Raw genomic sequence first — 26,647 nt, 5'->3', positions numbered from 1 at the left:
CCCCCCCTTGTAATTATTCGTTACATGGACACAGAAGCAGAAGTACGTTGACTTTGACATATCAAGTTTGTGAAAATTTCTATCTTAATATATGGGAAGGTTTTACTAATAAATGTATTTGAAGTATATTGAGTAGAACGAATGATGTTTAACATAAACAAGATCATACAAATTAAACAAGGCAGCCCCTAGTCGACGTATCAGCCGCAAATAATGGCTGGTCAGCAAAAACGATATTGTCCCCTTTTGAATTTAGTTATTCCGTGCCGAATTATGCCTAGTTTTTAATAATATTTTTCGACAAGCGTTATACATATATATGAACAGGTCTATATACTTTGTAATTAATTAAAGAAGGGAGATAACTCTAATAAATTATATCATTTGTGTAAGTATAGCATGTAGCCTTAACCAACCTAAGGACGAGAAAACATTCTGGTTTGTGAATTGAGGTCGGGCGACTATTGCCGACGAGGAACAGAAAAGAGGCAGCTATAATATTACGTGGTTAATCAATAAGAGGATTTTAGCTTGACTTGTTGACCTGATTTTCTGTGTCGACAAGTTGGCTGTTAACCCTGCCAGTCTCGAGGTGGTCTTAATTCCTTCATCGATAACTGCAGGGTAACTACTTAGGTCGATAGTATAATGAAATGCAATACAACAAAAGCATGCATTATTAGGGCGATATTGGCCTAAACATATAGACACTCTCACATCGGAGGATATATATTGAGCGGGAAACATGGTTGTTTGTTTCCCCAAGGTAAGTCGTGTTTCACGAAGACAAACATGATCATCTTGAAGAAACAAATGATCATGTTTCCCTTCTACATTGGTAATGAATAGTCTTTTATACTGAAATCTAAACACAACAGTACACACCAACCCGACATAAACACAACAGTACACACAACCCGACATAAACACAACAATACGTACACACCAACCCGACATAAACACAACAGTACACACCTACCCGACATAAACACAACAGTACACACCAACCCGACATAAACACAAAAGTAAACACCAACCCGACATAAACACAACAGTACACACCAACCCGAAATAAACACAACAGTACACACCAACCCGACATGCACACAACAGTACTCACAAACCCGACATACACACAACAGTACACACAAACCCGACATAAACACAACAGTAAACCCCACCCCGACATAAACACAACAATACGTACACACCAACCCGACATAAACCCAACAGTACACACCAACCCGACAAACACACAACAGTACACCAACCCGACATGCACACACCAGTACTCACCAACCCGACCTACCCACAACAGTACACACCACCCCGACAAAAACACAACAGTACACACCAACCCAACATAAACACAACAGTACACACCTCCCCGACATAAACACAACAGTACAACCAATCCGACATAAACACAACAGTACACAACAACCCGACATAAACACAACAGTGCACACCAACCAGACATACACACAACAGTAAACACCACCCCGCCATAAACACAACAGTACCCCCCAACCCGACCTACACACAACAGTACACACCACCCCGACAAAAACACAACAGTACACACCAACCCAACATAAACACAACAGTACAACCAATCCGACATAAACACAACAGTACACTCCATCCCGACATAAACACAACAGTAAACACCACCCCGACATCCACACAACAGTCCCCCCCACCCCGACATAAACACAACAGTCCCCCCCACCCCGACATAAACACAACAGTCCACACCACCCCGACAAAAACACAACAGTACACATCACCCCGACATACACACAACAGTACCCACCACCCCGACATAAACACAACAGTACACACCTCCCCGACATAAACACAACAGTACCCCCCACCCCGACATAACCACAACAGTACCCACCTACCCGACATAAACACAACAGTACACCCCATCCCGACATAAACACAACAGTAAACACCACCCCGACATAAACACAACAGTACCCCCCACCCCGACATAAACACAACAGTCCACACCACCCCGACATAAACACAACAGTACAACCAATCCGACATAAACACAACAGTACACATCAACCCGACATACACACAACAGTACACCAACCCGACATGCACACAACAGTACTCACCAACCCGACATAAACACAACAGTACGACCACACCACCCCGACAAAAACACAACAGTACACCAACCCCACATACACACAACAGAACCCCCCACCCCGACATAACCACAACAGTAAACACCAACCCTACATAAACACAACAGTAAACACCAACCCGACAACCACTCAACAGTACACACCAACCCTACATAAACACAACAGTACAAACCCCCCACCCCGACATAAACACACCAGTACACACCACCCCAACATAAACACAACAGTTCACACAAACCCGACAAAAACACAACAGTACACCCAAACCCGACATACACACACAACAGTACACCCAAACCCGACATACACACACAACAGTACACAAACCCGCCATACACACAACAGTACACACCAACCCGACATAAACACAACAGTACGAACACACCAACCCGACATAAACACAACAGTTACACACCTACCCGACATAAACACAACAGTACACACCAACCCGACATAAACACAACAGAACGAACACACCACCCCGACATAAACACAACAGTCCACCCCAACCCGACATAAACACAACAGTCCACACCACCCCGACATAAACACAACAGTACACACCAAGCCGACATAAACACAAAAGTAAACACAAACCCGACATAAACACAACAGTACACACCAACCCGACGTTGCGTTACCACTGTTATATGGTTATAGTAGAAAGAAAGCTTCCTTGTTATTTAATAAATTTGTTTTGTTTATTTCTATAAATACCTCTGGATCGATCGAATTCCGAGCATTGATTAGACATAAGTCTTTTTCTGTTGGTAGAGGTGACACAACTTAACATATTTGGTTTATGTCGGTGTCACGTTTTGAACTGATTTGCTGGTAATACAACCTCTATCGAGTAGTGCCCCTTGTGCCATTATTTGAAAGTTGATTGTAAATTACCCGCAAGTAGTGGAGAGAGCACGCGCACTACATGATTTATAGACCTAGAGAACTTAGGCCTGTATTTTATCCGACAAAATCTAAATAAAAACTGTGCTCTCTCTGGTTGAGATGGGTACGTCCAAACGGGGTGATAGGTTCTTGTTAGTCTGGTATATGTACCTTTAATGGTTCCGGCAAAGAGTATCATACTTCACTGGCCGTCTAGGTCGTCCCTCCCCGTCTGCCCCTTAACTTTCTATAAATATCGGTATTGTTGTCAAATGTGGACTTCTAAGGCGAAACTCAAATCTGTTGATTTCGGTTTGTTTTGGTTGCAAACAATCGTTGTGTATTTACTATTTCTGCGTCAATGAAAGTTAAGGAAGAAACCGGAATTCAATTAAATGGCTCGGACGTCGTTTCCGTTTATTAGAAATCAAAATGGGGCCACCCAAACCGTATAAAGGGGCCGATCTTTATTTCAGTAACATTGTATTTAGTTTTCAAAAAAATGACGATAAAACAAAAACAAACAAAACAAAATACTAAAACAGATGTTGGTTTTGTGATTCCAAGACCAAATTAAGTTGAAATATTAAAATTTCTGTTTTAAATAACAAATGTCAGTTATAATTTTCCTTTATTGGGCCTCAGAATCATATTCATAATGGACACAAAAAGTTTGGTTTGTATCAAACCATCAACGTGTTCTTCTAGTCCGCTGGTCCGGCTTTATTAAGTAGACGGCCTTCATTTTCATAATGTTTCAATTTGTGGATAGTTTGGGTGATCGGGCAGTTCCAAAACTGAAACAGTAAGTATTTCTAGTTTGGAAATTGGACTTTTAAGCTTTCATTATGTATGTATTTTAATGTTTCTATCGGTACTAGCGGGTGATGTACTGTCAATTATATCCATCCTAATTAAACGCTCCGTATCACATCGGTACTTCAAGGTAAGACCTGCACGGGGATATAGTACGTTTTAAATGTTAATTTTGTTAAATGTCATTAGATACATTACTTTATATAATTAATATCGTTTTATCAATTTTGTTTAGTGTTAACATGCGTTAATGAACGTAGAGGCAGTTTAAGACTTGTACGAGTTTGTAAACGTATGAACGCAATCCGATTTACAGAAAATGGTGGCAACAAATACACAATTACGGGGACGACAATTAATTAATTAACTGACGACTGAAATTAACACAATCTTGTGTAGACAATTATAACTAACAATGGCAATGACGTATCCGATGACGTCACACAACAGAAGTCGGTATGTTTGACAAATACAGTAATTATAAATATACAAATAATTCTTTTTGATATAAATATAATTATAAATTGACCACAAGAACAAAACTGTATATAATCATAAACTATTGTATAGAGGATGATTCCTCTGGGGAGTCAGTTTATAACTTAAAAAAAAAAAAAAAAAAAATACAGTAGAGGTAAGATATTCATTCCGTGTATGAGATATCTCTTAAAAGTAAATAATAAGGTAGATTTTTAACTCTTAAATATATCTTAATTACGCTTGATATTTTTTGTTACAATTAGAAATATTTTTATTATATTTCACGATGTCTGTATTACATTTAGAGATATCTCTATTATATTTTAAAACTGTGTGTGTATGCAATTCAAAGATATATAGACCTATTATATTTTTACGATGTCTGTATTACATTAAGAGATATCTAAATTATATTAAACATATATCTGTATTGGATGTCACGTTTAGTATTACATAATAACAAGGTTTTCATAGCTACGAGGTACAACAATATAATTCACATTTTGTATAGGTTTCTATTTTAAAAACATCTCACTGCGTTTTAACACGTTTAAAATGCTTTCTCATTTGGCTGTCATCTGTACCAGGGCCATGCGATTTATATGTATGGGTACACGAAGTTCATATTTAAACTATGTGTTGAACAGCAATCACCTGCCCTCGCACAGTCGATATTCAGTTAACAGGTAAATAAAGACATTTTACACTTCAGTCGGCACAGTAACCTCGATATAACGCCCCTTACCTTAACCTCGATATAACGCCCCTTACCTACATCGCCTACTAGATATGCTACCTAGCTCACAGCCAACCTATTTCAGGGTCATATTTTTTCCTTTTTTTTTTAAACCATCTCCCTTTCTCCTTGTCTTCGATGTTACGCTAAACCCCTTTATAACGTCAGTATTATAACGAGGTTTCGCTGTAATGACATTGACAGTATTATGACGAAGTAATATGTGTTCCCCTAAAACGTTAACTTGAACTACGGATCTTTGAATTATTATCACCTCGGCACTTATTGATTCATCGTGGTTGTATTGGTATTTGTTTATGAAAAAGTATTTTGATAAAGTAAAAAATAAGTATAACGTGTTTTTCTAACGGTGTAATATTGCCGGGTGTTGGGGGGGGGGGGGGGGGGGGGGGGGGGGGGCTTATTTAGTACCGATGTTAGTACCACTTAGCGACAAATTGGCCGTTAAAATGGAAACATTATTATTTATAATCAGTGTTACTTTAACGACATTTAAATGTATTTTAATTAAGTGTTGTGTTACAGTAGAGGTACATTATAACTAGGTCACAGTAGTTTAACTGTATACAGAGGATACGTACTCTGTGGGAAATATGTAGACCGACCTGAGCATGACGAAATGGCCGGTTCATAGGGCCTTTAAATCAGCGTGTCACATAGTGGTTCATAGGGCCTCTACATCAGCGTGTCAGAGAGTGGTTCATAGGGCCTCTACATAAGCGTGTCAGAGAGTGTTTCATAAGGCCTCTACATCAGCGTGTCAGAGAGTGGTTCATAGGGCCTCTACATCGGCGTGTCAGAGAGTGGTTCATAGGGCCTCTACATCAGCGTGGCAGAGAGTGGTTCATAGGGCCTCTACATCGGCGTGTCAGAGAGTGGTTCATAGGGCCTCTACACCAGCGTGTCAGAGAGTGGTTCATGAGGCCTCTACATAAGCGTGTCAGAGAGTGGTTCATAGGGCCTCTACATCAGCGTGGCAGAGAGTGGTTCATAGGGCCTCTACATCGGCGTGTCAGAGAGTGGTTCATAGGGCCTCTACATCGGCGTGTCAGAGAGTGGTTCTTAGGGCCTCTACATCAGCGTGTCAGAGAGTGGTTCATTAGTCCTCTACATAAGCGTGTCAGAGAGTGGTTCATAGAGCCTCTACACCAGTGTGTCAGAGAGTGGTTCATGAGGCCTCTACATCAGCGTGTCAGAGAGTGGTTCATGAGGCCTCTATATCAGCGTGTCAGAGAGTGGTTCATAGGGCCTCTACATCAGCGTGGCAGAGAGTGGTTCATAGGGCCTCTACATAAGCGTGTCAGAGAGTGTTTCATAGGGCCTCTACATCAGCGTGTCAGAGAGTGGTTCATAGGGCCTCTACACCAGTGTGTCAGAGAGAGGTTCATGAGGCCTCTATATCAGCGTGTCAGAGAGTGGTTCATAGGGCCTCTACATCAGCGTGGCAGAGAGTGGTTCATAGGGCCTCTACATCGGCGTGTCAGAGAGTGGTTCATAGGGCCTCTACATCGGCGTGTCAGAGAGTGGTTCATAGGGCCTCTACATCGGCGTGTCAGAGAGTGGTTCATAGGGCCTCTACATCAGCGTGGCAGAGAGTGGTTCATAGGGCCTCTACATCGGCGTGTCAGAGAGTGGTTCATAGGGCCTCTACATCAGCGTGGCAGAGAGTGGTTCATAGGGCCTCTACATCGGCGTGTCAGAGAGTGGTTCATAGGGCCTCTACATCAGCGTGTCAGAGAGTGGTTCATAGGGCCTCTACATCAGCGTGGCAGAGAGTGGTTCATAGGGCCTCTACATCGGCGTGTCAGAGAGTGGTTCATAAGGCCTCTACATAAGCGTGTCAGAGAGTGGTTCATAGGGCCTCTACACCAGTGTGTCAGAGAGTGGTTCATGAGGCCTCTATATCAGCGTGTCAGAGAGTGGTTCATAGGGCCTCTATATCAGCGTTTAAGAGAGTTTCTACGTCAGCGTGTCAGAGAGTGGTTCATGAGGCTTCTACACCAGCGTGTCAGAGAGTGGTGCATAGGGCCTCTACACCAGAGTGTCAGAGAGTGACTCATGAGGCCTCTACATCAGCGTGTCATAGAGTGGTCCATAGGGCCTCTACATCAGCGTGCCAGAGAGTGGTTCATAGGGCCTCTACATCAGCGTGTCAGAGAGTGGTTCATAGGGCCTCTACATCAGCGTGTCAGAGAGTGGTTCATAGGGCCTCTACACCAGCGTGTCAGAGAGTGGTTCATAGGGCCTCTACATCAGCGTGTCAGAGAGTTTTAATGGACGTATTACAGCACTGTCGATTCCGTAACCGTAAGACTTCGATATAGTGCCCCTTTGTGTGTCACGATTCCGTAAGACTTCGATAAAATGCCCTTTGTGTGTCACTATACCGTAAGACTTCGATATAACGACCTTTCTGTGTCACGTTACCGTAAGACTTCGATAAAACGACCTTTGTGTGTCACGTTACCGTAAGACTTCGATAAAATGCCTTTTGTGTATAACCATACCATAAGACTTCGATATAACGACCTTTGTGTGTCACGTTACCGTAAGACTTCGATAAAATACCCTTTTTGTATCACTATACCGTAAGACTTCGATATAACGACCTTTGTGTATCACGTTACCGTAAGACTTCGATATAATGCCATAAGTGTGTCATGATACCGTAAGACTTCGATATAATGCCATATGTGTGTCACTATACTGTAAGACATCGATATGATGTCAGTTGTTTATCTCTATACAGAATTTTTTTACAATGTTCCTAATGTATTTGTCCATTACCACAAAATATTTTCCCTTCCCCTTCATACCTTTATAAAGACAACACACTCTGGTAAAATGATGTCAGTATAATGAAGTTTACCTGTAAGCATTATTGATCGTATCGTTAACACTAAAATGTAACAATGGTTGAATAATTATAACATTATGACCATGCCCTTTGTCATCAAAATATTTGTCACAAACTCTCTGGTAATCAACTTGACTCTAATGTCCCCTTCTGCTTGAGCTTATCCGGTAGAGGACCGCGTGGTCACCGGCTAGACTCAGAACCAAAAAAACAAAATCACTATACATGGAGTTTGAGGAAATCCATTCTGAGTTGTTCCTCCCCGAGTTTCTCCTGACGTACCTATAGCTACAATTGTAGGTCACAGAGGTATCCGCCGCTAGCCCGCCACGTCACGTGTCTCAGACAATATAGTTCCCGATCTACACAATCCAGACTGTTGCGTTACCTGAAATCGATACAAACGGAATCAATCAGATACCTATCTCCCCAGGTGAAACATACACAGGTATAATGAACAGGTGGGCTTTAAACTGTACCTTTAAACTAACTCCGATAATAGGTACATTATGTGACGAATGGCACGTGCGATAGATACCGGTGGCAGTCTAGGTGTATGAGGCAATAAACATGAATTAACGCATTAAGGATATATGCTACCTACCTATAACAAACAACTCCTGTACTGAAGAATTCTGCGCGAAGCAACATGTGTATTTATATAAAAGCTGGTGTGGACTTCATAAAGGATAAAAAGACAAAATGATTTATGTTAATGCGATGCAGAGAATTATATATAATTTACTTTTGACTTATTGATTAACTTTATCTGTTTCATAACATTTATCACAACGAAATTTTCTGTTCGTTGTAATGTGTAGTTTGAAAGTAGAATTCCAAGATGTTGAATTGTAGTCCAAATATAAATTTATTAGAATAACTTTCTCTCGGTCGGTGGGTGATTTCTTTAGTATCCAACAATCCGATGGAGGCATCGGACTGTACGGGTGTGTTTTTTGATACTCCAGAAAACACCCACTGTTATGCTCCTAACTGATTACCAAACATGTCGAAACAGTGATACATTGACAATTAACACAATAAAGTTAATTTGATTGACAGCTGTCACTTATCTCTCTATTCTGACTGGTGAGTACCCGAACAGGTAAGGCAATTAGCCTGTCCTTTGTCCGAGACTTAAGACCAGTTAATCTCATTACGTAACATAATTGACTTGAAAGGTATAATGTAAAAGATGGACACAAATATTACAGGAGTTAATCTGACGACAATGAATCAAAGAAGCTACATTTACACAGAGGTTTTCTTAAATGGTACATATGTAATTAAATAGCTTTTAGGTATGAAATTGTTACTGAACGAAATTAAATGGCGAAAGTTTGTAGGAGGAAATCCAAAATAATGAATGAGATGAAATGTTAAATTAATGTTCATCAATAGCACTATTATCATAAAATTCTTTATGATACAATTATGGAACGAAGCCCTACTGGGAGTTTAATGTTGAGAAAACCCGTGTGATCAGGCAGGTGAGCCCAAAATTGTTTACGTCCGATCGGGGAACCCACTCCTGGCCTTGTTGGTGAAAGGCAGACACCACAGGTATAAGGTGTAATGACGATAAAAAAGTAATAACAAGAAATAAAACAAACTTCCTCGCCGATATATGTGAGTATAGCTGTCGTCTGTGCTAAATTATTGAAGAAGAGAGTATGACACCCTTTTTGATATGACACGTATAGCATCGGGACATTACACGCGAGGCGTGTTCAGGCTGAGGGACTAACACTTACACATTAGTCCGAAACCGTATTGGCTCTAAGCTAGTCCTTTAAACTGATAACCAAGTCTGAACGGGAACTTCTTGTTCTTATTTCTATATTTATCAACCTTTTACATATACCATTTTTAATTATAGGCAGATGTATATAACCACATACAATATGTACACGTTCATCAATTTACCTTATAGGGAGACATTTTTCGTTTAGGGCTAAATCTTATTAATCGAAATTTGAACTTCGATCATATATCATTTGTCCGATGAAACGTCACACACGAACACTTAATGGTTGTTATGCACAACCTTTCTACTGCTATACCTTTAGAAATTCTAACTTCTTTGATTCAGCTTTAATGGGACAAATCACGACTATAGTTACATCAAAGGAGCAGTGGATGTCGATATGAACTTGTTTGACTGCCAAGGAAACTTAGTGTGTTCAATAACATCTCTATAACAAAGTTATAATCCCACAACTTAACTCTATTGCAAGCCAACTTAACGCTTATTCAAGAAGCAATCTCGATCCCGAATTTCATAAAACTATATCCGATATCTTATACAGCATACAGCATATCTGATATAATACATGTGCTCTTTTATAAACAGGGTCGACATCGCTCCTTGAATGATAAGTTGACTTGCCATATATAACTGACGCATATTTACACCACGTAGAAAGAACACTATACACCCTGTACACAGGAGCTGGGTACAGATTTTGTGTACCTGTCACGAGAACCTCAATATATATATATATATACACTCAAAAATGTACTTATTTACACTATAGATAGGAATTAAACAGCGCCATATCCATCGGCACTGACCTCACACTGTCTGTCCACAAGTCACACTCAGTAAAGTCCACTATATAACTGACCTGGCTTCATACATTTGGACTGGTCACCTGTTTATAACGTTACGGTAAACATGGCACCTATACAAGGAAAACTAGAAATGGCAAGTGATACTTAACTCAGAATGAAAAGAAAAATTGTATACATTATAATAATAATAATGAAATTTTACTACAGTGTCACCTTTTAATTCACAGTAAAACAAATACAATATAAAAACCATTAACAGGAATTAATATCAGGCCAAATGCTGACTTACGAGACACTATTGAAACACATGATACATATCATTTCATCGTAAAAAAATCACCTAAAATACTCATAAAAAGAAATTACTTCTGTGTTCCATCTATAAAATATTACCAAGGAAAAACTTTAAGTATTTCAGGATGATGGACATGTGGTTTCATAATAACTAAATATCAATAACCTGTGCAAGACATCCTATAATGAGAACATCTCCAAGTGTCCCATGACTATTAAAATTTAAAATTGATATTAATAATAATAGAAAGAGAACAAATCCTTTTAAATTACATGATTATCAATTTAATAATATTTTCTAATGATGCACTATAGATTCTATTCACCTAGTTGAAATCACTGTACTGTATGAAATATAGATGATATCACTGCACTTTATGTGCTTTGCGCCTATTGTAATAAACAAGTTGAAAGCTGAGTCTGGATGCTATTATAGTTCATTATGGCGATGAATTTCTGTTCCTCTTCTGAAATTGCGAAGTCTGGAATTTTCCCCATGGCCATGGAAAAAAGTTCAAACTTAATATCATCATACTGTGGATATTTCACGAGGAAGTGTCTTTCATCATCTACTTCCTGAATATCATAATTAAATATCAATAATCTGTACAAGACATCATATAATGAGAACATATCCATGTGTCCCATGACTATTAACATTAAACATTGATATTAATAATAATAGAAATAGAACAAATACTTTTAAATTACACGAGTATACAAATATCGACCGTTTGAACAAGATACGATGTATCGTGATAAGGGGACGATTTGTCGGGGTAGGGGACGGTGTATCGTGATAAAGGGACGATATGTCGGTGTAGGGAATGGTGTATCGTGATCAGGGGACGGTGTGTCGTGATGGGCGACACACAATAAATGTATGTTTCGTAATTGGAGTCAACGCAGAAGGCAACCTGAGTTTTATGACTATAATTAGATGAGCATGTATCTATTTGCAGTCCTTTACCTGTAACGTATTCCAAATGTGTAATACACAAAGGTACAGCGATAACAAATTAGTCAAGTTGTGCCGAAACCTGATACTAAGAACCCCTCCCTCCCCTATACCATGCATCATATGTTAGTTAGCTTATAGCGGAGTACCTAGGAAGATATTGATGTTAAATGTCGTGTCGCTCTCAGGGTCATACAATACATGGACGTTGTAAACATTGACAGATAGCTCAGATATTTCAGCCTTTGAAAACACTGTCATCGGATATCGACGTTCAGTTAATTGATTACTGTCGATCACTGGAAAGTGGGGATAACACATGAAAAGCGAGAATCTATTTTACAACGAGGACGGTGACGTTACGCCCATACTCCGGTGGTATCAATCGATATATTGGAATCTCATTTCACAACTGACAGGTTTTAGTGTCAATTTCCGCGGAGGGCGGGAGCGAAAAATATAGAACCGCTTTGTTATCAATTATAGACAATTTACTGGGTGAATACCATGGAGACACGCCATGTATATGTAAACGAATTCACGACGAAAACCAAATCAGTGAATATAATTATATTAAAGACTTACCCCGAATTATCAAATGAAGAAATTTTAAAAGTTAATAAATAAGAAACTAGAAATATACGGGCCACATTTGGAAGACACATCAATTAACCTTTAGGAACTTATTTCTGCAGAGGCAGGAAATGAACACAAAAATTTCGTTTAAATGAGGTGTGAATACAGGTGGGAGTAAGTGAAATCGACGGAAGAGCTTTAATATCTGTGTCTGATATAGAGGTAGCGAAGTGTGAACGCGTCCCAAACACCTGAACAGGAACTATATATATATATATAGTAGACACTGTGTTTACCTTTACTTATCCGACTTAACGACAGTGGCTTTTGTTGGACGAGTCACATTGGTGTACACACAGGCCAAAGCTTGTCCGTGGTACCGTATAGGGAAGGTTTCTCACAGTTGATCAGGACGAGGACGACTATTACAGGATCAGGACGTATTGGTTGTGGTACAGGATTTGGATCTGTGTATTGGCCAGAAATAACATGGATAAGAAATTCGGAGGAGTGATATTTTCATTTCAACCTAAGCTTGCGTAAGCAGTGTTATAAATACATTGATGTATTTGATGACGACCTTTGACATGTACATATGTAAATCAGGGTACTACTTACATGTCAGTGAATGTATCAGTCTTATCTAAACAGTATTCCATTATACAAAAAACTGTACATGTTTGTATCGGTAAATGTATTTTCTAACATCTCCTACGTGATAATGATATTGGTATGTGTAGTCGCCATGTCATCCATATGCATGTGTAATATGTATATAATAGGTAGAAATGGGTAAACAGGATGGGGAGGAGGTAGTAGAGATGTGAGATAAGACTGGGGATTAGAATAAACGAGAGAAATGATGGTAAGGGGTTTGTGGGGAGAGTAGAAGGGAGGGGAAAAAACGAGTGTGGGAGCGGGGACGTGCGGAGGAGGGGGTAGTAGATAAAGGGGGATGAGGGAGGCCGTAAGGGTATCATAGTGAGTGTGGCAGCAGGGGCGAGTGGGGGAGGGGGTAGTAGATAAGGTACTGTGAGGGTATCATAGCGAGTGTGGAAGTGGGGACGAGTAGAGGAGGGGGTTGTGAGAGTCCGTAAATGTAGTATATGGCAAGAGGGAGGTAAGGTGTGTAAGGGAAATGTGAGTTTGGAGGGAGAGGATTGTGGAGAGACATGAGGCTAGGGAGGGGGGGAGTGGCAACTACTACCGATAAAGGTGTATTATACATAGAGGGTAGAGAATCAGAAAAGTGGGGAGGGGGTTGGATATTGTAAGGAAATGTTAAGAAAGGGTGGAGCACAGTCACTGTTGAGGGGAGGGGTGGCACAGTCACTGCTAACGGGAGGGGTTGCATAGTCATTGCTGAGGGGAGGGGGAGGCACAATTTTTGTGGAGGGGAAGGGGTGGCATGGCCATTGCTGAGGGAAGGGGTGGTAGGTCATTGTTGAGAGGAGGGGTTGGTTCGGTCATTGTTGAGGGGAAGGGGTGGTAGGTCATTGTTGAGGGGAGGGGTGGTACGGTCATTGTTGAGGGAAAAGGGTGGTACGGTCATTGTTGAGGGGAAGGGGTGGTACGGTCATTGTTGAGGGGAAGGGGTGGTACGGTCATTGTTGAGGTGAAGGGGTGGTACGGTCAATGTTTTGGTCGGGGCAGGGTAGGAAGGGATAAAAATAGGGCCTTTTTAGAGGGGGCTATATCTAACGCTATATTTTTATTTATTCCGTTTAATCTTTATGATTGTACCGTTCATTTCAAAGAAATATAAAATCACAGTTCGGAAACCATCGCGCTTACTTAAAGTGTCGGGACAGCAACATGTACAGTGAAACCGTTATTCTGTTAACAAAGACAGTGTTGTATGTGGTCCGGTGTGTGGGTCACACCCAGTCTCCAAGACAAGTGATATATATCTGATCTTAAATAAGATTTCCGTGGTTTTATAGGAGAATTAGTCAACGAACCTAAACTTTTTTTTATTAAGGGATGCTCTGTCAAGGTAAAGGGTAACTAGGAGACGAGATCGTAGGTGTTCAGATTAAGATTGTAAAACGTTATACAATCCTACACATCAGGAAAAGTATCAGTACAGGGGAAGGTGTCACACAAATCCCCGTCCCATGACCCCTATGTTTGTATGACCTCTGTAAGGACGGTGGGGTGGGGATCTGCGTTACACCCATGTGATGTCTCCACACACATCGTTAGGTAGCTGTGTATAACCACTCGTGTTTTGATGTATCGATCTTCTGTGGGTTGATTAAGTGGTCCCGTGTTAGCTTGGAGTGTAAATAGCCACTTAAGCCCCACTAACCCAGTTGTACGAGAGATATCTGCCGGGTATACGACAGTTATACGACAGTTATACGGAACACTAGTCTACTGACACTGTATATGACTGAGCCATTGTTTTAGCGAAGCGGCCTTATGTGTACTTGATAAAGTCAATATATTTACTGTGAAATACTTACAGTCTTGTATTTGCACACTTTTGATTAGAATACATTTCCGTGAAATACTTTTGATTTTAATTCTCATTTAGTCATTGTTTGACATATTTCAGTCATCACAATAATGCTCATTTCGTATAAAATATTTATGTTTGATAAACTCTCATTTATTTGTTTTAATGGTTATCGTTCTAATGGACAATAACATATAAAAAATGACAGCTTATTTAACGTTTTTAGTGATGACTGGATACTGTTTGCCTAGCTTTCATTTTTCTTTCTATGGTATATAGCAGCATAAAATAACGTTCGTAAATAATGACTTAGAGCAAGACCTCTTCTTCAAGGTACAGACCGTTATCAATTCCATGCATGTCTTTCCTGTTTGTTTAGCGTCCGCATCGATTCTGCTGTGCTCGTGTTTATTGGTGCTACGCATAAGGGCCAATACTTGACATAAGTTGGACAACTTGTGCCCAATCCCGTTTGTATAAATCAAGTCGTTATAGTAAATGTTATGCCAGACCCCTGTGGCGACGTTGCCAATGTTGTTATTACTGACGACGCTATCGATTGTGACGTCACAGTTGTCTCCACCGGAAGTCGTCAATTCCATTGTCATTACTCAGTCATTGATTAGCAACGCATGATTGTATTGGGGGGTGTTTAACTCTTCCCCTGAGATTACCGTTTGTATTACCGCTTTACACAGGAAAATGGACTGACCTGCGTAGACTTTCGAGCGTACTTGTTTTAGGATTTTTATAGACACGCCGCTAGTAAGCAGAACTCTCGATGGTCTAGGATGCCTAATTTTCCATCATGGGACAATAGCAGCCAAAACATTTGTCACGCGCGCGTCCACTCGCTGGATAGTTATCAGGTCGGGAACGCGAGACATAATCTCGGATCAGCTTTTTGACTCCCATAGGACGTATACATATGGACACATTACTTTCAAAAGCATCCAATACGATTTGTCGGCACAGTGACTCAAGTCCTAGAAACTTCAGGCGTAGATCCCATAGACGAGTTCAGCGCAGGAAACCGCATCGCATTGTTCGGAATTGGCTCAGAGATAAACTATTAGATATTCATTATTTCGTTATACTTATAATTATCATTTTATTAATGGTTTATAAATGTATAAAGTGAGTTAAGAGCTGCCAGCCGGACTATCGAAGAACCGTCGGAAATCGCTACCCTTATACTCGAACTTGCATATTGGATATCTTCTTTTTTCCCACAGTTTAATTTTGTCTTCGTACCTGAAAAGCCGTTATTCATAAGTGTTTGTGAAGAAATGCGTAAGAGCAACAGTTGTGCTAAATCTGCCAGTTATCGTTTTTTGCTAATTTCTCGTAAACATGCTTACAGTGCCGATGCTCCAGGCGGTGGAGGGGGAGGGGCCAAGGGTAAGCGAGCGGAAGCTGAATCCAGCAAGTGTGATACAGTCACGCAAGACCGGATATGGAAACAGGCCGTTGGCAAGGAGGAGATGTGCCTCAAAAACTGGTGAGTTGAACACAGTTACAAAAGTTATGTAAATGAAATAAATTTAAAGAATGTCTTTTTTATTCACACGGGAGTGATACCTAAAATCATATAACAAAAACAAATCTTGTAACTAAAACACACAGTGTTCATAACAACTTAACTCACCGTTGTCGACGTCATACCGTTAGCCTATGACTTCTATTAAGAATTGTGTTTTTTTTCCATCAGAAAACGTATAAGACAAAGATTTTCCTACTAAAAACTTGTGTTTTCACAACCGACAATATTGTATTGTTTGAATCATAAAAATGTTGACATGTTTAACCATAAACTACCAGGGGCACTAACCTAGCTGCACAGACAGTATACCGTCTCTGACGTAGGTCTGTGAGATTAAACTTACATTAGACCAGCTACACAGACCGAAGACCGTCTCTGACGTAGGTCTGTAAGGTTAAACTTACATTAGACTAGCTAAACAGACAGTAGACCGTATCTGACGAAGGTCTGTGATATGTAACTTTCATTAGACAAGCTACATAGACAGTAGACCGTATCTGACGAAGGTCTGTGAGATGTAACTTTCATTAGACAAGCTACACAGACAGTAGACCGTATCTGACGTAGGTCTGTAAGGTTAAACTTACATTAGACTAGCTAAACAGACAGTAGACCGTATCTGACGAAGGTCTGTGATATGTAACATTCATTAGACAAGCTACATAGACAGTAGACCGTATCTGACGAAGGTCTGTGAGATGTAACTTTCATTAGACAAGCTACACAGACAGTAGACCGTATCTGACGTAGGTCTGTGAGGTTAAACTTACATTAGACCAGCTACACCGACAGTATAACGTCTCTTACATTATACGAGCTACACAGACAGTAGACCGTCTCTGACGTAGGTCTGTGAGGTTAAACTTACATTATACCATCTGCAGAGACAGTAGACCGTATCTGACGTAGGTCTGTGAGATGTAACTTACATTAGACCAGCTAAACAGACAGTAGACTTTCTCTGACGTAGGTCTGTAAGGTTAAACTTACATTAGACCAGCTACACAAACAGTAGACCGTCTCTGACGTAGGGCTGTAAGGTTAAACTTACATTATACCATCTGCACAGACAGTAGACCGTCTCTGACGTAGCTCTGTGAGGTTAAACTTACATTATACCATCTGCAGAAACAGCAGACCGTATCTGACGTAGGTCTGTAACATTAATCTTACAGTAGACCGTCTCTGACGTAGGTCTGTAAGGTTAAACTTACAGTAGACCAGCTACACAGACAGTAGACCGTCTCTGACGTAGGTCTGTAAGGTTAAACTAACATTAGACCAGCTACACAGACAGTAGACCGTCTCTGACGTAGGTCTGTAAGGTTAAACTTACATTAGACCAGCTACACAAACAGTAGACCGTCTCTGACGCAGGTCTGTGAGGTTAAACTTACATTAGACCAGCTTCACAGACAGTAGACCGTCTCTGACGTAGGTTTGTGAGATTAAACTTTCATTCGACCAGCTACACAGACAGTAGACCATCTCTGACGTAGGTCTGTAAGGTTAAACTTACATTAGCCCAGCTACAGACAGTAGACCATCTCTGACGTAGGTCTGTGAGATTAAACTTACATTAGCCCAGCTACACAGACAGTAGACCATCTCTGACGTAGGTATGTAAGGTTAAACTTACATAAGACCAGCTACACTAACACTGGATCGCCTCTCAAAAGAGGTTGAGAGTATTGAAAATATTTTATTCAGAGCACTAGTTCGGCTATTTCTAAAGACTGCGCGTATAACGCCAGACATTCTATTTAATCATGTTTATATTCTCTCCTCTAGGAACGATAACTGGGGATTCCTTACAGAATTTGATGCCAAGGTATGTAAGATGATAGACTCGAAATATTGCTTAAAGATAAAACTGTAGTAAATATAAATTATTTTAAACGAGTGATGGTTGCCTTTGGACTTTATCCAATACAGTTATAAGTTAGTTGATTCTCTAATATAATTAACTGACCAGATTAGGATTGTCGGTAATTTTTACCAGGTCGATATCTGCTTTATCATAATATATATAAACAATATATTTCAAAAAACAAAACAGTTTTTCTCTTTACCAAAGTAGTGGACGTCACATCGCGTGACTTTATCAATAATATTTTTTTTATGTGAGAAAAATTATGTCAACCTCTGACGTCATTGGAAAATATAAGTAAACAATTTCCACACAATACCAAAACAAATGACTTCTTATACGAAACATCAGGCCCGTATTTCTAGTTAGATTTTTTTTGCAATTAATTATAGGAATGTAATTGGTTAGTTCATATTTTTTTTATCACTTCGGCAAAATACCCGTATCGCAGTAGTTCCCGTGACCAAAACAAATGACTTCTTATACGAAACATCAGGCCCGTATTTCTAGTTAGATTTTTTTTGCAATTAATTATAGGAATGTAATTGGTTAGTTCATATTTTTTTTATCACTTCGGCAAAATACCCGTATCGCAGTAGTTCCCGTGACCAAAACAAATGACTTCTTATACGAAACATCAGGCCCGTATTTCTAGTTAGATTTTTTTTGCAATTAATTATAGGAATGTAATTGGTTAGTTCATATTTTTTTTATCACTTCGGCAAAATACCCGTATCGCAGTAGTTCCCGTGACTTTTAAGACTACAGTTTCCATTTGAGTACAATATTGAGTCTCACTCACAAAATCATGTTTTGAAATATTGGAAATATAAAAAAATCCTTGATTTAGAAGTGATATCGGAGATATGCCGAAACCAAACTTTAATATTATGGTCTGAAAAGAGAATGTTCCGATACGTTTTTGTGTATCATTGTATTAACGACTTTCTATTGGTCCACGAAACGTTGACTTGCGACCCTTTATGATTTATACAGGGAGAAGGGATCACAATGGCGGTAAATTGACGCACACTATCATTTATGATTGTTGTTGGTTAAATAGAATTGTTTTGTTGCTCGAGTGGTATCATTAGATATCAAATGCCATATTAAAAATACAGTAATTGCTGTGGCTACCTGTTACCGTAAACACAGAACAGACCAGTGTACGTCCCTCGTTACCGTAAACACAGAACAGACCAGTATACGTCCCTCGTTACCGTAAACACAGAACAGACCAGTATCATCCCTCCTTACCGTAAACACAGAACAGACCAGTATACGTCCCTCCTTACCGTAAACACAGAACAGACCAGTATACGTGCCTCGTTACCGTAAACACAGAACAGACCAGTATACGGCCCGCCTTACCGTAAACACAGAACAGACCAGTATACGTCCCTCGTTATCGTAAACACAGAACAGACCAGTATACGTCCCTCGTTATCGTAAACACAGAACAGACCAGTATACGTCCCTCGTTCCCGTAAACACAGAACAGACCAGTATACGTCCCTCGTTACCGTAAACACAGAACGGACCAGTATACGTCCCAGGTTACCGTAAACACAGAACAGACCAGTGTACGTCCCTCGTTCCCGTAAACACAGAACAGACCAGTATACGTCCCTCGTTACCGTAAACACAGAACGGACCAGTATACGTCCCAGGTTACCGTAAACACAGAACAGACCAGTTTAAGTCCCTCGTTACCGTAAACACAGAACAGACCAGTTTACGTCCCTCGTTACCGTAAACACAGAACAGACCAGTATACGGCCCGCCTTACCGTAAACACAGAACAGACCAGTATACGGCCCGCCTTACCGTAAACACAGAACAGACCAGTATACGTCCCCCGTTACCGTAAACACAGAACAGACCAGTGTACGTCCCTCGTTACCGTAAACACAGAACAGACCAGTATACGTCCCAGGTTACCGTAAACACAGAACAGACCAGTTTACGTCCCTCGTTACCGTAAACACAGAACAGACCAGTATACGTGCCTCGTTACCGTAAACACAGAACAGACCAGTATACGTCCCTCGTTACCGTAAACACAAAACAGACCAGTATACGACCCTCCTTACCGTAAACACAGAACAGACCAGGATACGTCCCTCCTTACCGTAAACACAGAACAGACAAGAATACGTCCCTAGTTACCGTAAACACAGAACAGACCAGGATACGTCCCTCCGTACCGTAAACACAGAACAGACCAGTTTACGTCCCTCGTTACCGTAAACACAGAACAGACCAGTATACGTCCCCTTAACAAAGTCGTAGCGAGCAAGTCTACTGGTTTGAGGAGTCGATTTACTCCTCCAGAATAAACCACTTACCTCCCCATCCCTCCCCTATTTTGCAAGAAAGCTGGGACTTGAGCAAAACAGTTAACTAGTTATAATAATAATAATAATAATATCTTTTATTTATCCAGGGTTACATATTTAGACAATGTCTAGTTTACAATATGGCCCTCAAAAATTCGTGACGTCATCTTTAAATCTGCAACTCTCGTGGAGAAGTTATCGTGTATCGAGAGCGAATCCTGGCATTCGAAGACGTCGTGAACTACTCGAGCAATAAAACTATTCTGTGGTGACGTTTGAGCTGTACAGTTTTGGTTTGTGTGGCCTATATACACAGGTTTTTGTGACGAGCCCAATATTTCACCTCCACATACCATATGTATTCATGATAAGTATGTACTAATTATTACTTTTCATCATGTATCATCTGCTAATCGCTTGTTGTGAACCCTGTGAAATACAATATTTACTTCAGGTAAAATATCATATATAAATTACCCTGTCTTATCCGACACCCTGTGTAATACAATATTTACTTCATGTAAAATAACATATATAGATTATCCGGTCTTATCCGACACTCTGTGGAATACAATATTTACTTCATGTAAAATAACATATATAGATTATCCGGTCTTATCCGACACACTGTGGAATACAATATTTAATTCATGTAAAATAACATATATAGATTATCCGGTCTTATCCGACACTCTGTAGAATACAATATTTACTTCATGTAAAATAACATATATAGATTATCCGGTCTTATCCGACACACTGTGGAATACAATATTTAATTCATGTAAAATAACATATATAGATTATCCGGTCTTATCCGACACTCTGTAGAATACAATATTTACTTCATGTAAAATAACATATATAGATTATCCGGTCTTATCCGACACACTGTGGAATACAATATTTAATTCATGTAAAATAACATATATAGATTATCCGGTCTTATCCGACACTCTGTAGAATACAATATTTACTTCAGGTAAAATAACATATACAAATTACCCTGTCTTATCCGACACCCTGTGGAATACAATATTTATTTCATGTAAATATATAGATAATCCTGTCTTATCAGACACACTGTGGAATACAATATTTACTTCATGTAAAATATCATATAGGTTATCCTGTCTTATTAGACACTTTTTAGGATAAAAAATATAGATTTAAATCAACCAAGCAATCATACTCAAGACACCCACTGGATTATTTTCATAAAGAATGTGATTGCTTTAACTTATGTCTACCGGTTTACAATGTGTTCAGTTTGCCTTGTTGTTGATTTCACGAGTTTATCTCAGCCAATTAATATTTTTTTTGCGGTTTGGCATGGTTTATTTCCTGTGACTACTAAAGATGCCAAGGTTTGGTGTTTTGATTAATATTTATCAATGAACTGTGTTGGTTGTTTAAAAGAGGTGGGTATCGTTTTATATTTGGATTTAATAGTGAAACAATGCACTGCTTCCATTCCTCAACGTTTTCACGTTGATCTTTTTCCGATTCGATTCTATGTTAAATTCTTTTTACACGTGGTCTTGGGACGTGTAACCGTCTACATACACGGACGAACACGTCAGATACAGTACTGTACTTGTGCTGGGTTTGAACACGTCAGATACAGTATTGTACTTGTGTCGGGTTTGAACACGTCAGATACAGTACTGTACTTGTGCTGGGTTTGAACACGTCAGATACAGTACTGTTCTTGTGCTGGGTTTGAACACGTCAGATACAGTACTGTTCTTGTGCTGGGTTTGAACACTTCAGATATAGTACTGTACTTGTGTCGTGTTTGAACACGTCAGATACAGTATTGTACTTGTGTCGGGTTTGAACACGTCAGATACAGTATTGTACTTGTGTCAGGTTTGAACACGTCAGATACAGTATTGTACTTGTGCTGGGTTTGAACACGTCAGATACAGTATTGTACTTGTGTCGGGTTTGAACACGTCAGATACAGTATTGTACTTGTGCTGGGTTTGAACACGTCAGATACAGTACTGTACTTGTGCTGGGTTTGAACACGTCAGATACAGTATTGTACTTGTGCTGGGTTTGAACACGTCAGATACAGTACTGTACTTGTGTCAGGTTTGAACACGTCAGATACAGTATTGTACTTGTGCTGGGTTTGAACACGTCAGATACAGTATTGTACTTGTGCTGGGTTTGAACACGTCAGATACAGTACTGTACTTGTGTCAGGTTTGAACACGTCAGATACAGTATTGTACTTGTGCTGGGTTTGAACACGTCAGATACAGTACTGTACTTGTGTCAGGTTTGAACACGTCAGATACAGTATTGTACTTGTGCTGGGTTTGAACACGTCAGATACAGTACTGTACTTGTGTCAGGTTTGAACACGTCAGATACAGTATTGTACTTGTGCTGGGTTTGAACACGTCAGATACAGTACTGTACTTGTGTCAGGTTTGAACACGTCAGATACAGTATTGTACTTGTGCTGGGTTTGAACACGTCAGATACAGTACTGTACTTGTGTCAGGTTTGAACACGTCAGATACAGTATTGTACTTGTGCTGGGTTTGAACACGTCAGATACAGTACTGTACTTGTGCTGGGTTTGAACACGTCAGATACAGTATTGTACTTGTGCTGGGTTTGAACACGTCAGATACAGTACTGTACTTGTGTCAGGTTTGAACACGTCAGATACAGTATTGTACTTGTGCTGGGTTTGAACACGTCAGATACAGTACTGTACTTGTGTCAGGTTTGAACACGTCAGATACAGTATTGTACTTGTGCTGGGTTTGAACACGTCAGATACAGTACTGTACTTGTGTCAGGTTTGAACACGTCAGATACAGTATTGTACTTGTGCTGGGTTTGAACACGTCAGATACAGTACTGTACTTGTGTCAGGTTTGAACACGTCAGATACAGTATTGTACTTGTGCTGGGTTTGAACACGTCAGATACAGTACTGTACTTGTGTCAGGTTTGAACACGTCAGATACAGTATTGTACTTGTGCTGGGTTTGAACACGTCAGATACAGTATTGTACTTGTGCTGGGTTTGAACACGTCAGATACAGTACTGTACTTGTGTCAGGTTTGAACACGTCAGATACAGTATTGTACTTGTGCTGGGTTTGAACACGTCAGATACAGTACTGTACTTGTGTCAGGTTTGAACACGTCAGATACAGTATTGTACTTGTGCTGGGTTTGAACACGTCAGATACAGTACTGTACTTGTGTCAGGTTTGAACACGTCAGATACAGTATTGTACTTGTGCTGGGTTTGAACACGTCAGATACAGTACTGTACTTGTGTCAGGTTTGAACACGTCAGATACAGTATTGTACTTGTGCTGGGTTTGAACACGTCAGATACAGTACTGTACTTGTGTCAGGTTTGAACACGTCAGATACAGTATTGTACTTGTGCTGGGTTTGAACACGTCAGATACAGTACTGTACTTGTGCTGGGTTTGAACACGTCAGATACAGTATTGTACTTGTGCTGGGTTTGAACACGTCAGATACAGTACTGTACTTGTGCTGGGTTTGAACACGTCAGATACAGTATTGTACTTGTGCTGGGTTTGAACACGTCAGATACAGTACTGTACTTGTGCTGGGTTTGAACACGTCAGATACAGTATTGTACTTGTGCTGGGTTTGAACACGTCAGATACAGTACTGTACTTGTGCTGGGTTTGAACACGTCAGATACAGTATTGTACTTGTGCTGGGTTTGAACACGTCAGATACAGTACTGTACTTGTGCTGGGTTTGAACACGTCAGATACAGTATTGTACTTGTGCTGGGTTTGAACACGTCAGATACAGTACTGTACTTGTGCTGGGTTTGAACACGTCAGATACAGTATTGTACTTGTGCTGGGTTTGAACACGTCAGATACAGTACTGTACTTGTGCTGGGTTTGAACACGTCAGATACAGTATTGTACTTGTGCTGGGTTTGAACACGTCAGATACAGTACTGTACTTGTGCTGGGTTTGAACACGTCAGATACAGTATTGTACTTGTGCTGGGTTTGAACACGTCAGATACAGTACTGTACTTGTGCTGGGTTTGAACACGTCAGATACAGTATTGTACTTGTGCTGGGTTTGAACACGTCAGATACAGTACTGTACTTGTGCTGGGTTTGAACACGTCAGATACAGTATTGTACTTGTGCTGGGTTTGAACACGTCAGATACAGTACTGTACTTGTGCTGGGTTTGAACACGTCAGATACAGTATTGTACTTGTGCTGGGTTTGAACACGTCAGATACAGTACTGTACTTGTGTCAGGTTTGAACACGTCAGATACAGTATTGTACTTGTGCTGGGTTTGAACACGTCAGATACAGTACTGTTCTTGTGCTGGGTTTGAACACGTCAGATACAGTATTGTACTTGTGCTGGGTTTGAACACGTCAGATACAGTACTGTTCTTGTGCTGGGTTTGAACACGTCAGATACAGTATTGTACTTGTGCTGGGTTTGAACACGTCAGATATAGTACTGTACTTGTGTCAGGTTTGAACACGTCAGATACAGTATTGTACTTGTGCTGGGTTTGAACACGTCAGATACAATATTGTACTTATGTCGGGTTTGAACACGTCAGATACTGTATTGCGGTATAAAACCTTTTTTACGTGAAAAAAGGGCTACTTTTTCTTAATTTCAAATAATAAAAGTGGATGTAATAGAATGTTAATATAAGGTCTGAAATTTAACCTTCATGAGGGATTGCAACTCAGTTCCGTTCAAACATATTCTCAAAGACGCGCATCATGGAATATGTTTGAACGGAACTGTGTTGCATTACTTTAAACATATGTAATGCCCCAAAAAAATGAACAAGGGATTGGGCACAAGTTGTTACAGCCTTCTCCCGTCATACATTGACAATTACATGTTAACAATGTCAACAACTGTGTTGCATTCCCTCATAAATGTTAAAAAGATGCATTTAAAACCTTAAATGTATGCATACTTAATCTTTATAATGATAATCAATGTCTTTGATTTAACAGGGAAACCACAAGGAGCCAGAACCTTTACCAGAAAAGATGAGTATATTTTCGGACGAAGTACCTAATACAAATTCCGGAAATTATGGGTCACGGGTAAACTCAGATGTCGGCGCCACCATGCAACAGTTAGAATTCAAATTTTATAGTGGAAAACGAAGAAAGAAGATGGGCAACGATCTAGTATGCTATTAGCTAGGTACTAGACTAAGATCGTAATATATAGATCAATGTTGATGTTTCCACTAGTAAGGGCTTTCTACAAACCGACTACAATTGGCCTATAATATCATTGATTGTATAGATATTCAAAGGAAAGACAACTCCTCCAGTTTACTGAGGAGACATGCTGTAGATATCACACGCAGACCCTCAGATGTTATAGCTCTATAAAACATATTCCTTCTTCAAAAGTTCATCATCACTGCTGTTATAAATAAACCATGACTTCTGTTACTGTGTAAGTGTTAACCTGTCCAATATGAGTGTATTCCTAAGCAATAAACATGCTATTGTATTTTGAATATATTGTAGATTAGATGGAAGGCCTATTTGATAGTTGCAGGAAAGTTCTTTCCACACAATGGCCCACCATAAACATGCTGTAATTATTGTATTTGAATAAAAAAAACTCAACAACAAATATTGATATTATTTCCACTTTTAAAATGTACTGCTTTTATCGATATTTTAAACTATAAGAAATCTACTACGTTTTATGACGTACTGTTACTGAATGTTTATAAGAAATACCCAAGATAACTGTGTCAAATAGGCTTTATATGTTTCTGCGTTAAACTGTGTTACACTATGGCACACTGTATTACACTATGTTACACAATGTAACACTGTATTACACTATGTTACACTGTATTACACTATGTTACACTGTGTTACACTGTATTAAACTATGTTACACTGTATTACACTATGTTTCACTGTATTACACATGTTACACTGTATTACACTGTGTTACACTGTATTACACTATGTTACACGGTGCTACACTATGTTACACTGTGTTTCACTTATTACAG

At 39.7% G+C, this 26,647-nt stretch overlaps 1 protein-coding gene across 4 annotated transcripts in view; it reads left to right on the top strand.

Moving 5' to 3' along the window:
- Positions 1-26,253, top strand: part of LOC110451998 (uncharacterized protein C2orf50 homolog) — a 38,907-nt gene extending 12,654 nt beyond the window's left edge. The window contains exons 1-5 of one of the 4 annotated variants that reach the window (XM_021500240.1): positions 12,556-12,904; positions 16,190-16,327; positions 18,161-18,200; positions 19,236-19,256; positions 25,614-26,253. In XM_021500240.1, coding sequence (XP_021355915.1) covers positions 12,855-12,904; positions 16,190-16,327; positions 18,161-18,200; positions 19,236-19,256; positions 25,614-25,805 — 441 coding nt within the window. In that variant the 5' untranslated portion in view covers positions 12,556-12,854 and the 3' untranslated portion in view covers positions 25,806-26,253. Of the gene's footprint in view, positions 1-12,555; positions 12,905-15,432; positions 16,328-18,160; positions 18,201-19,235; positions 19,257-25,613 lie in introns of those variants that run through there. The other 3 variants (XM_021500242.1, XM_021500238.1, XM_021500239.1) reach the window with 3 other exon arrangements.
- Positions 26,254-26,647: the final 394 nt, after the last annotated feature.

The sequence above is a fragment of the Mizuhopecten yessoensis genome, unplaced genomic scaffold (genome assembly GCF_002113885.1).
Source record: "Mizuhopecten yessoensis strain PY_sf001 unplaced genomic scaffold, ASM211388v2 scaffold6361, whole genome shotgun sequence".
NCBI lineage: Eukaryota > Metazoa > Mollusca > Bivalvia > Pectinida > Pectinidae > Mizuhopecten > Mizuhopecten yessoensis.
The sequence above is the reverse complement of the archived record's forward strand: the minus strand, read 5'-3'. Positions and strand labels throughout refer to the sequence as shown.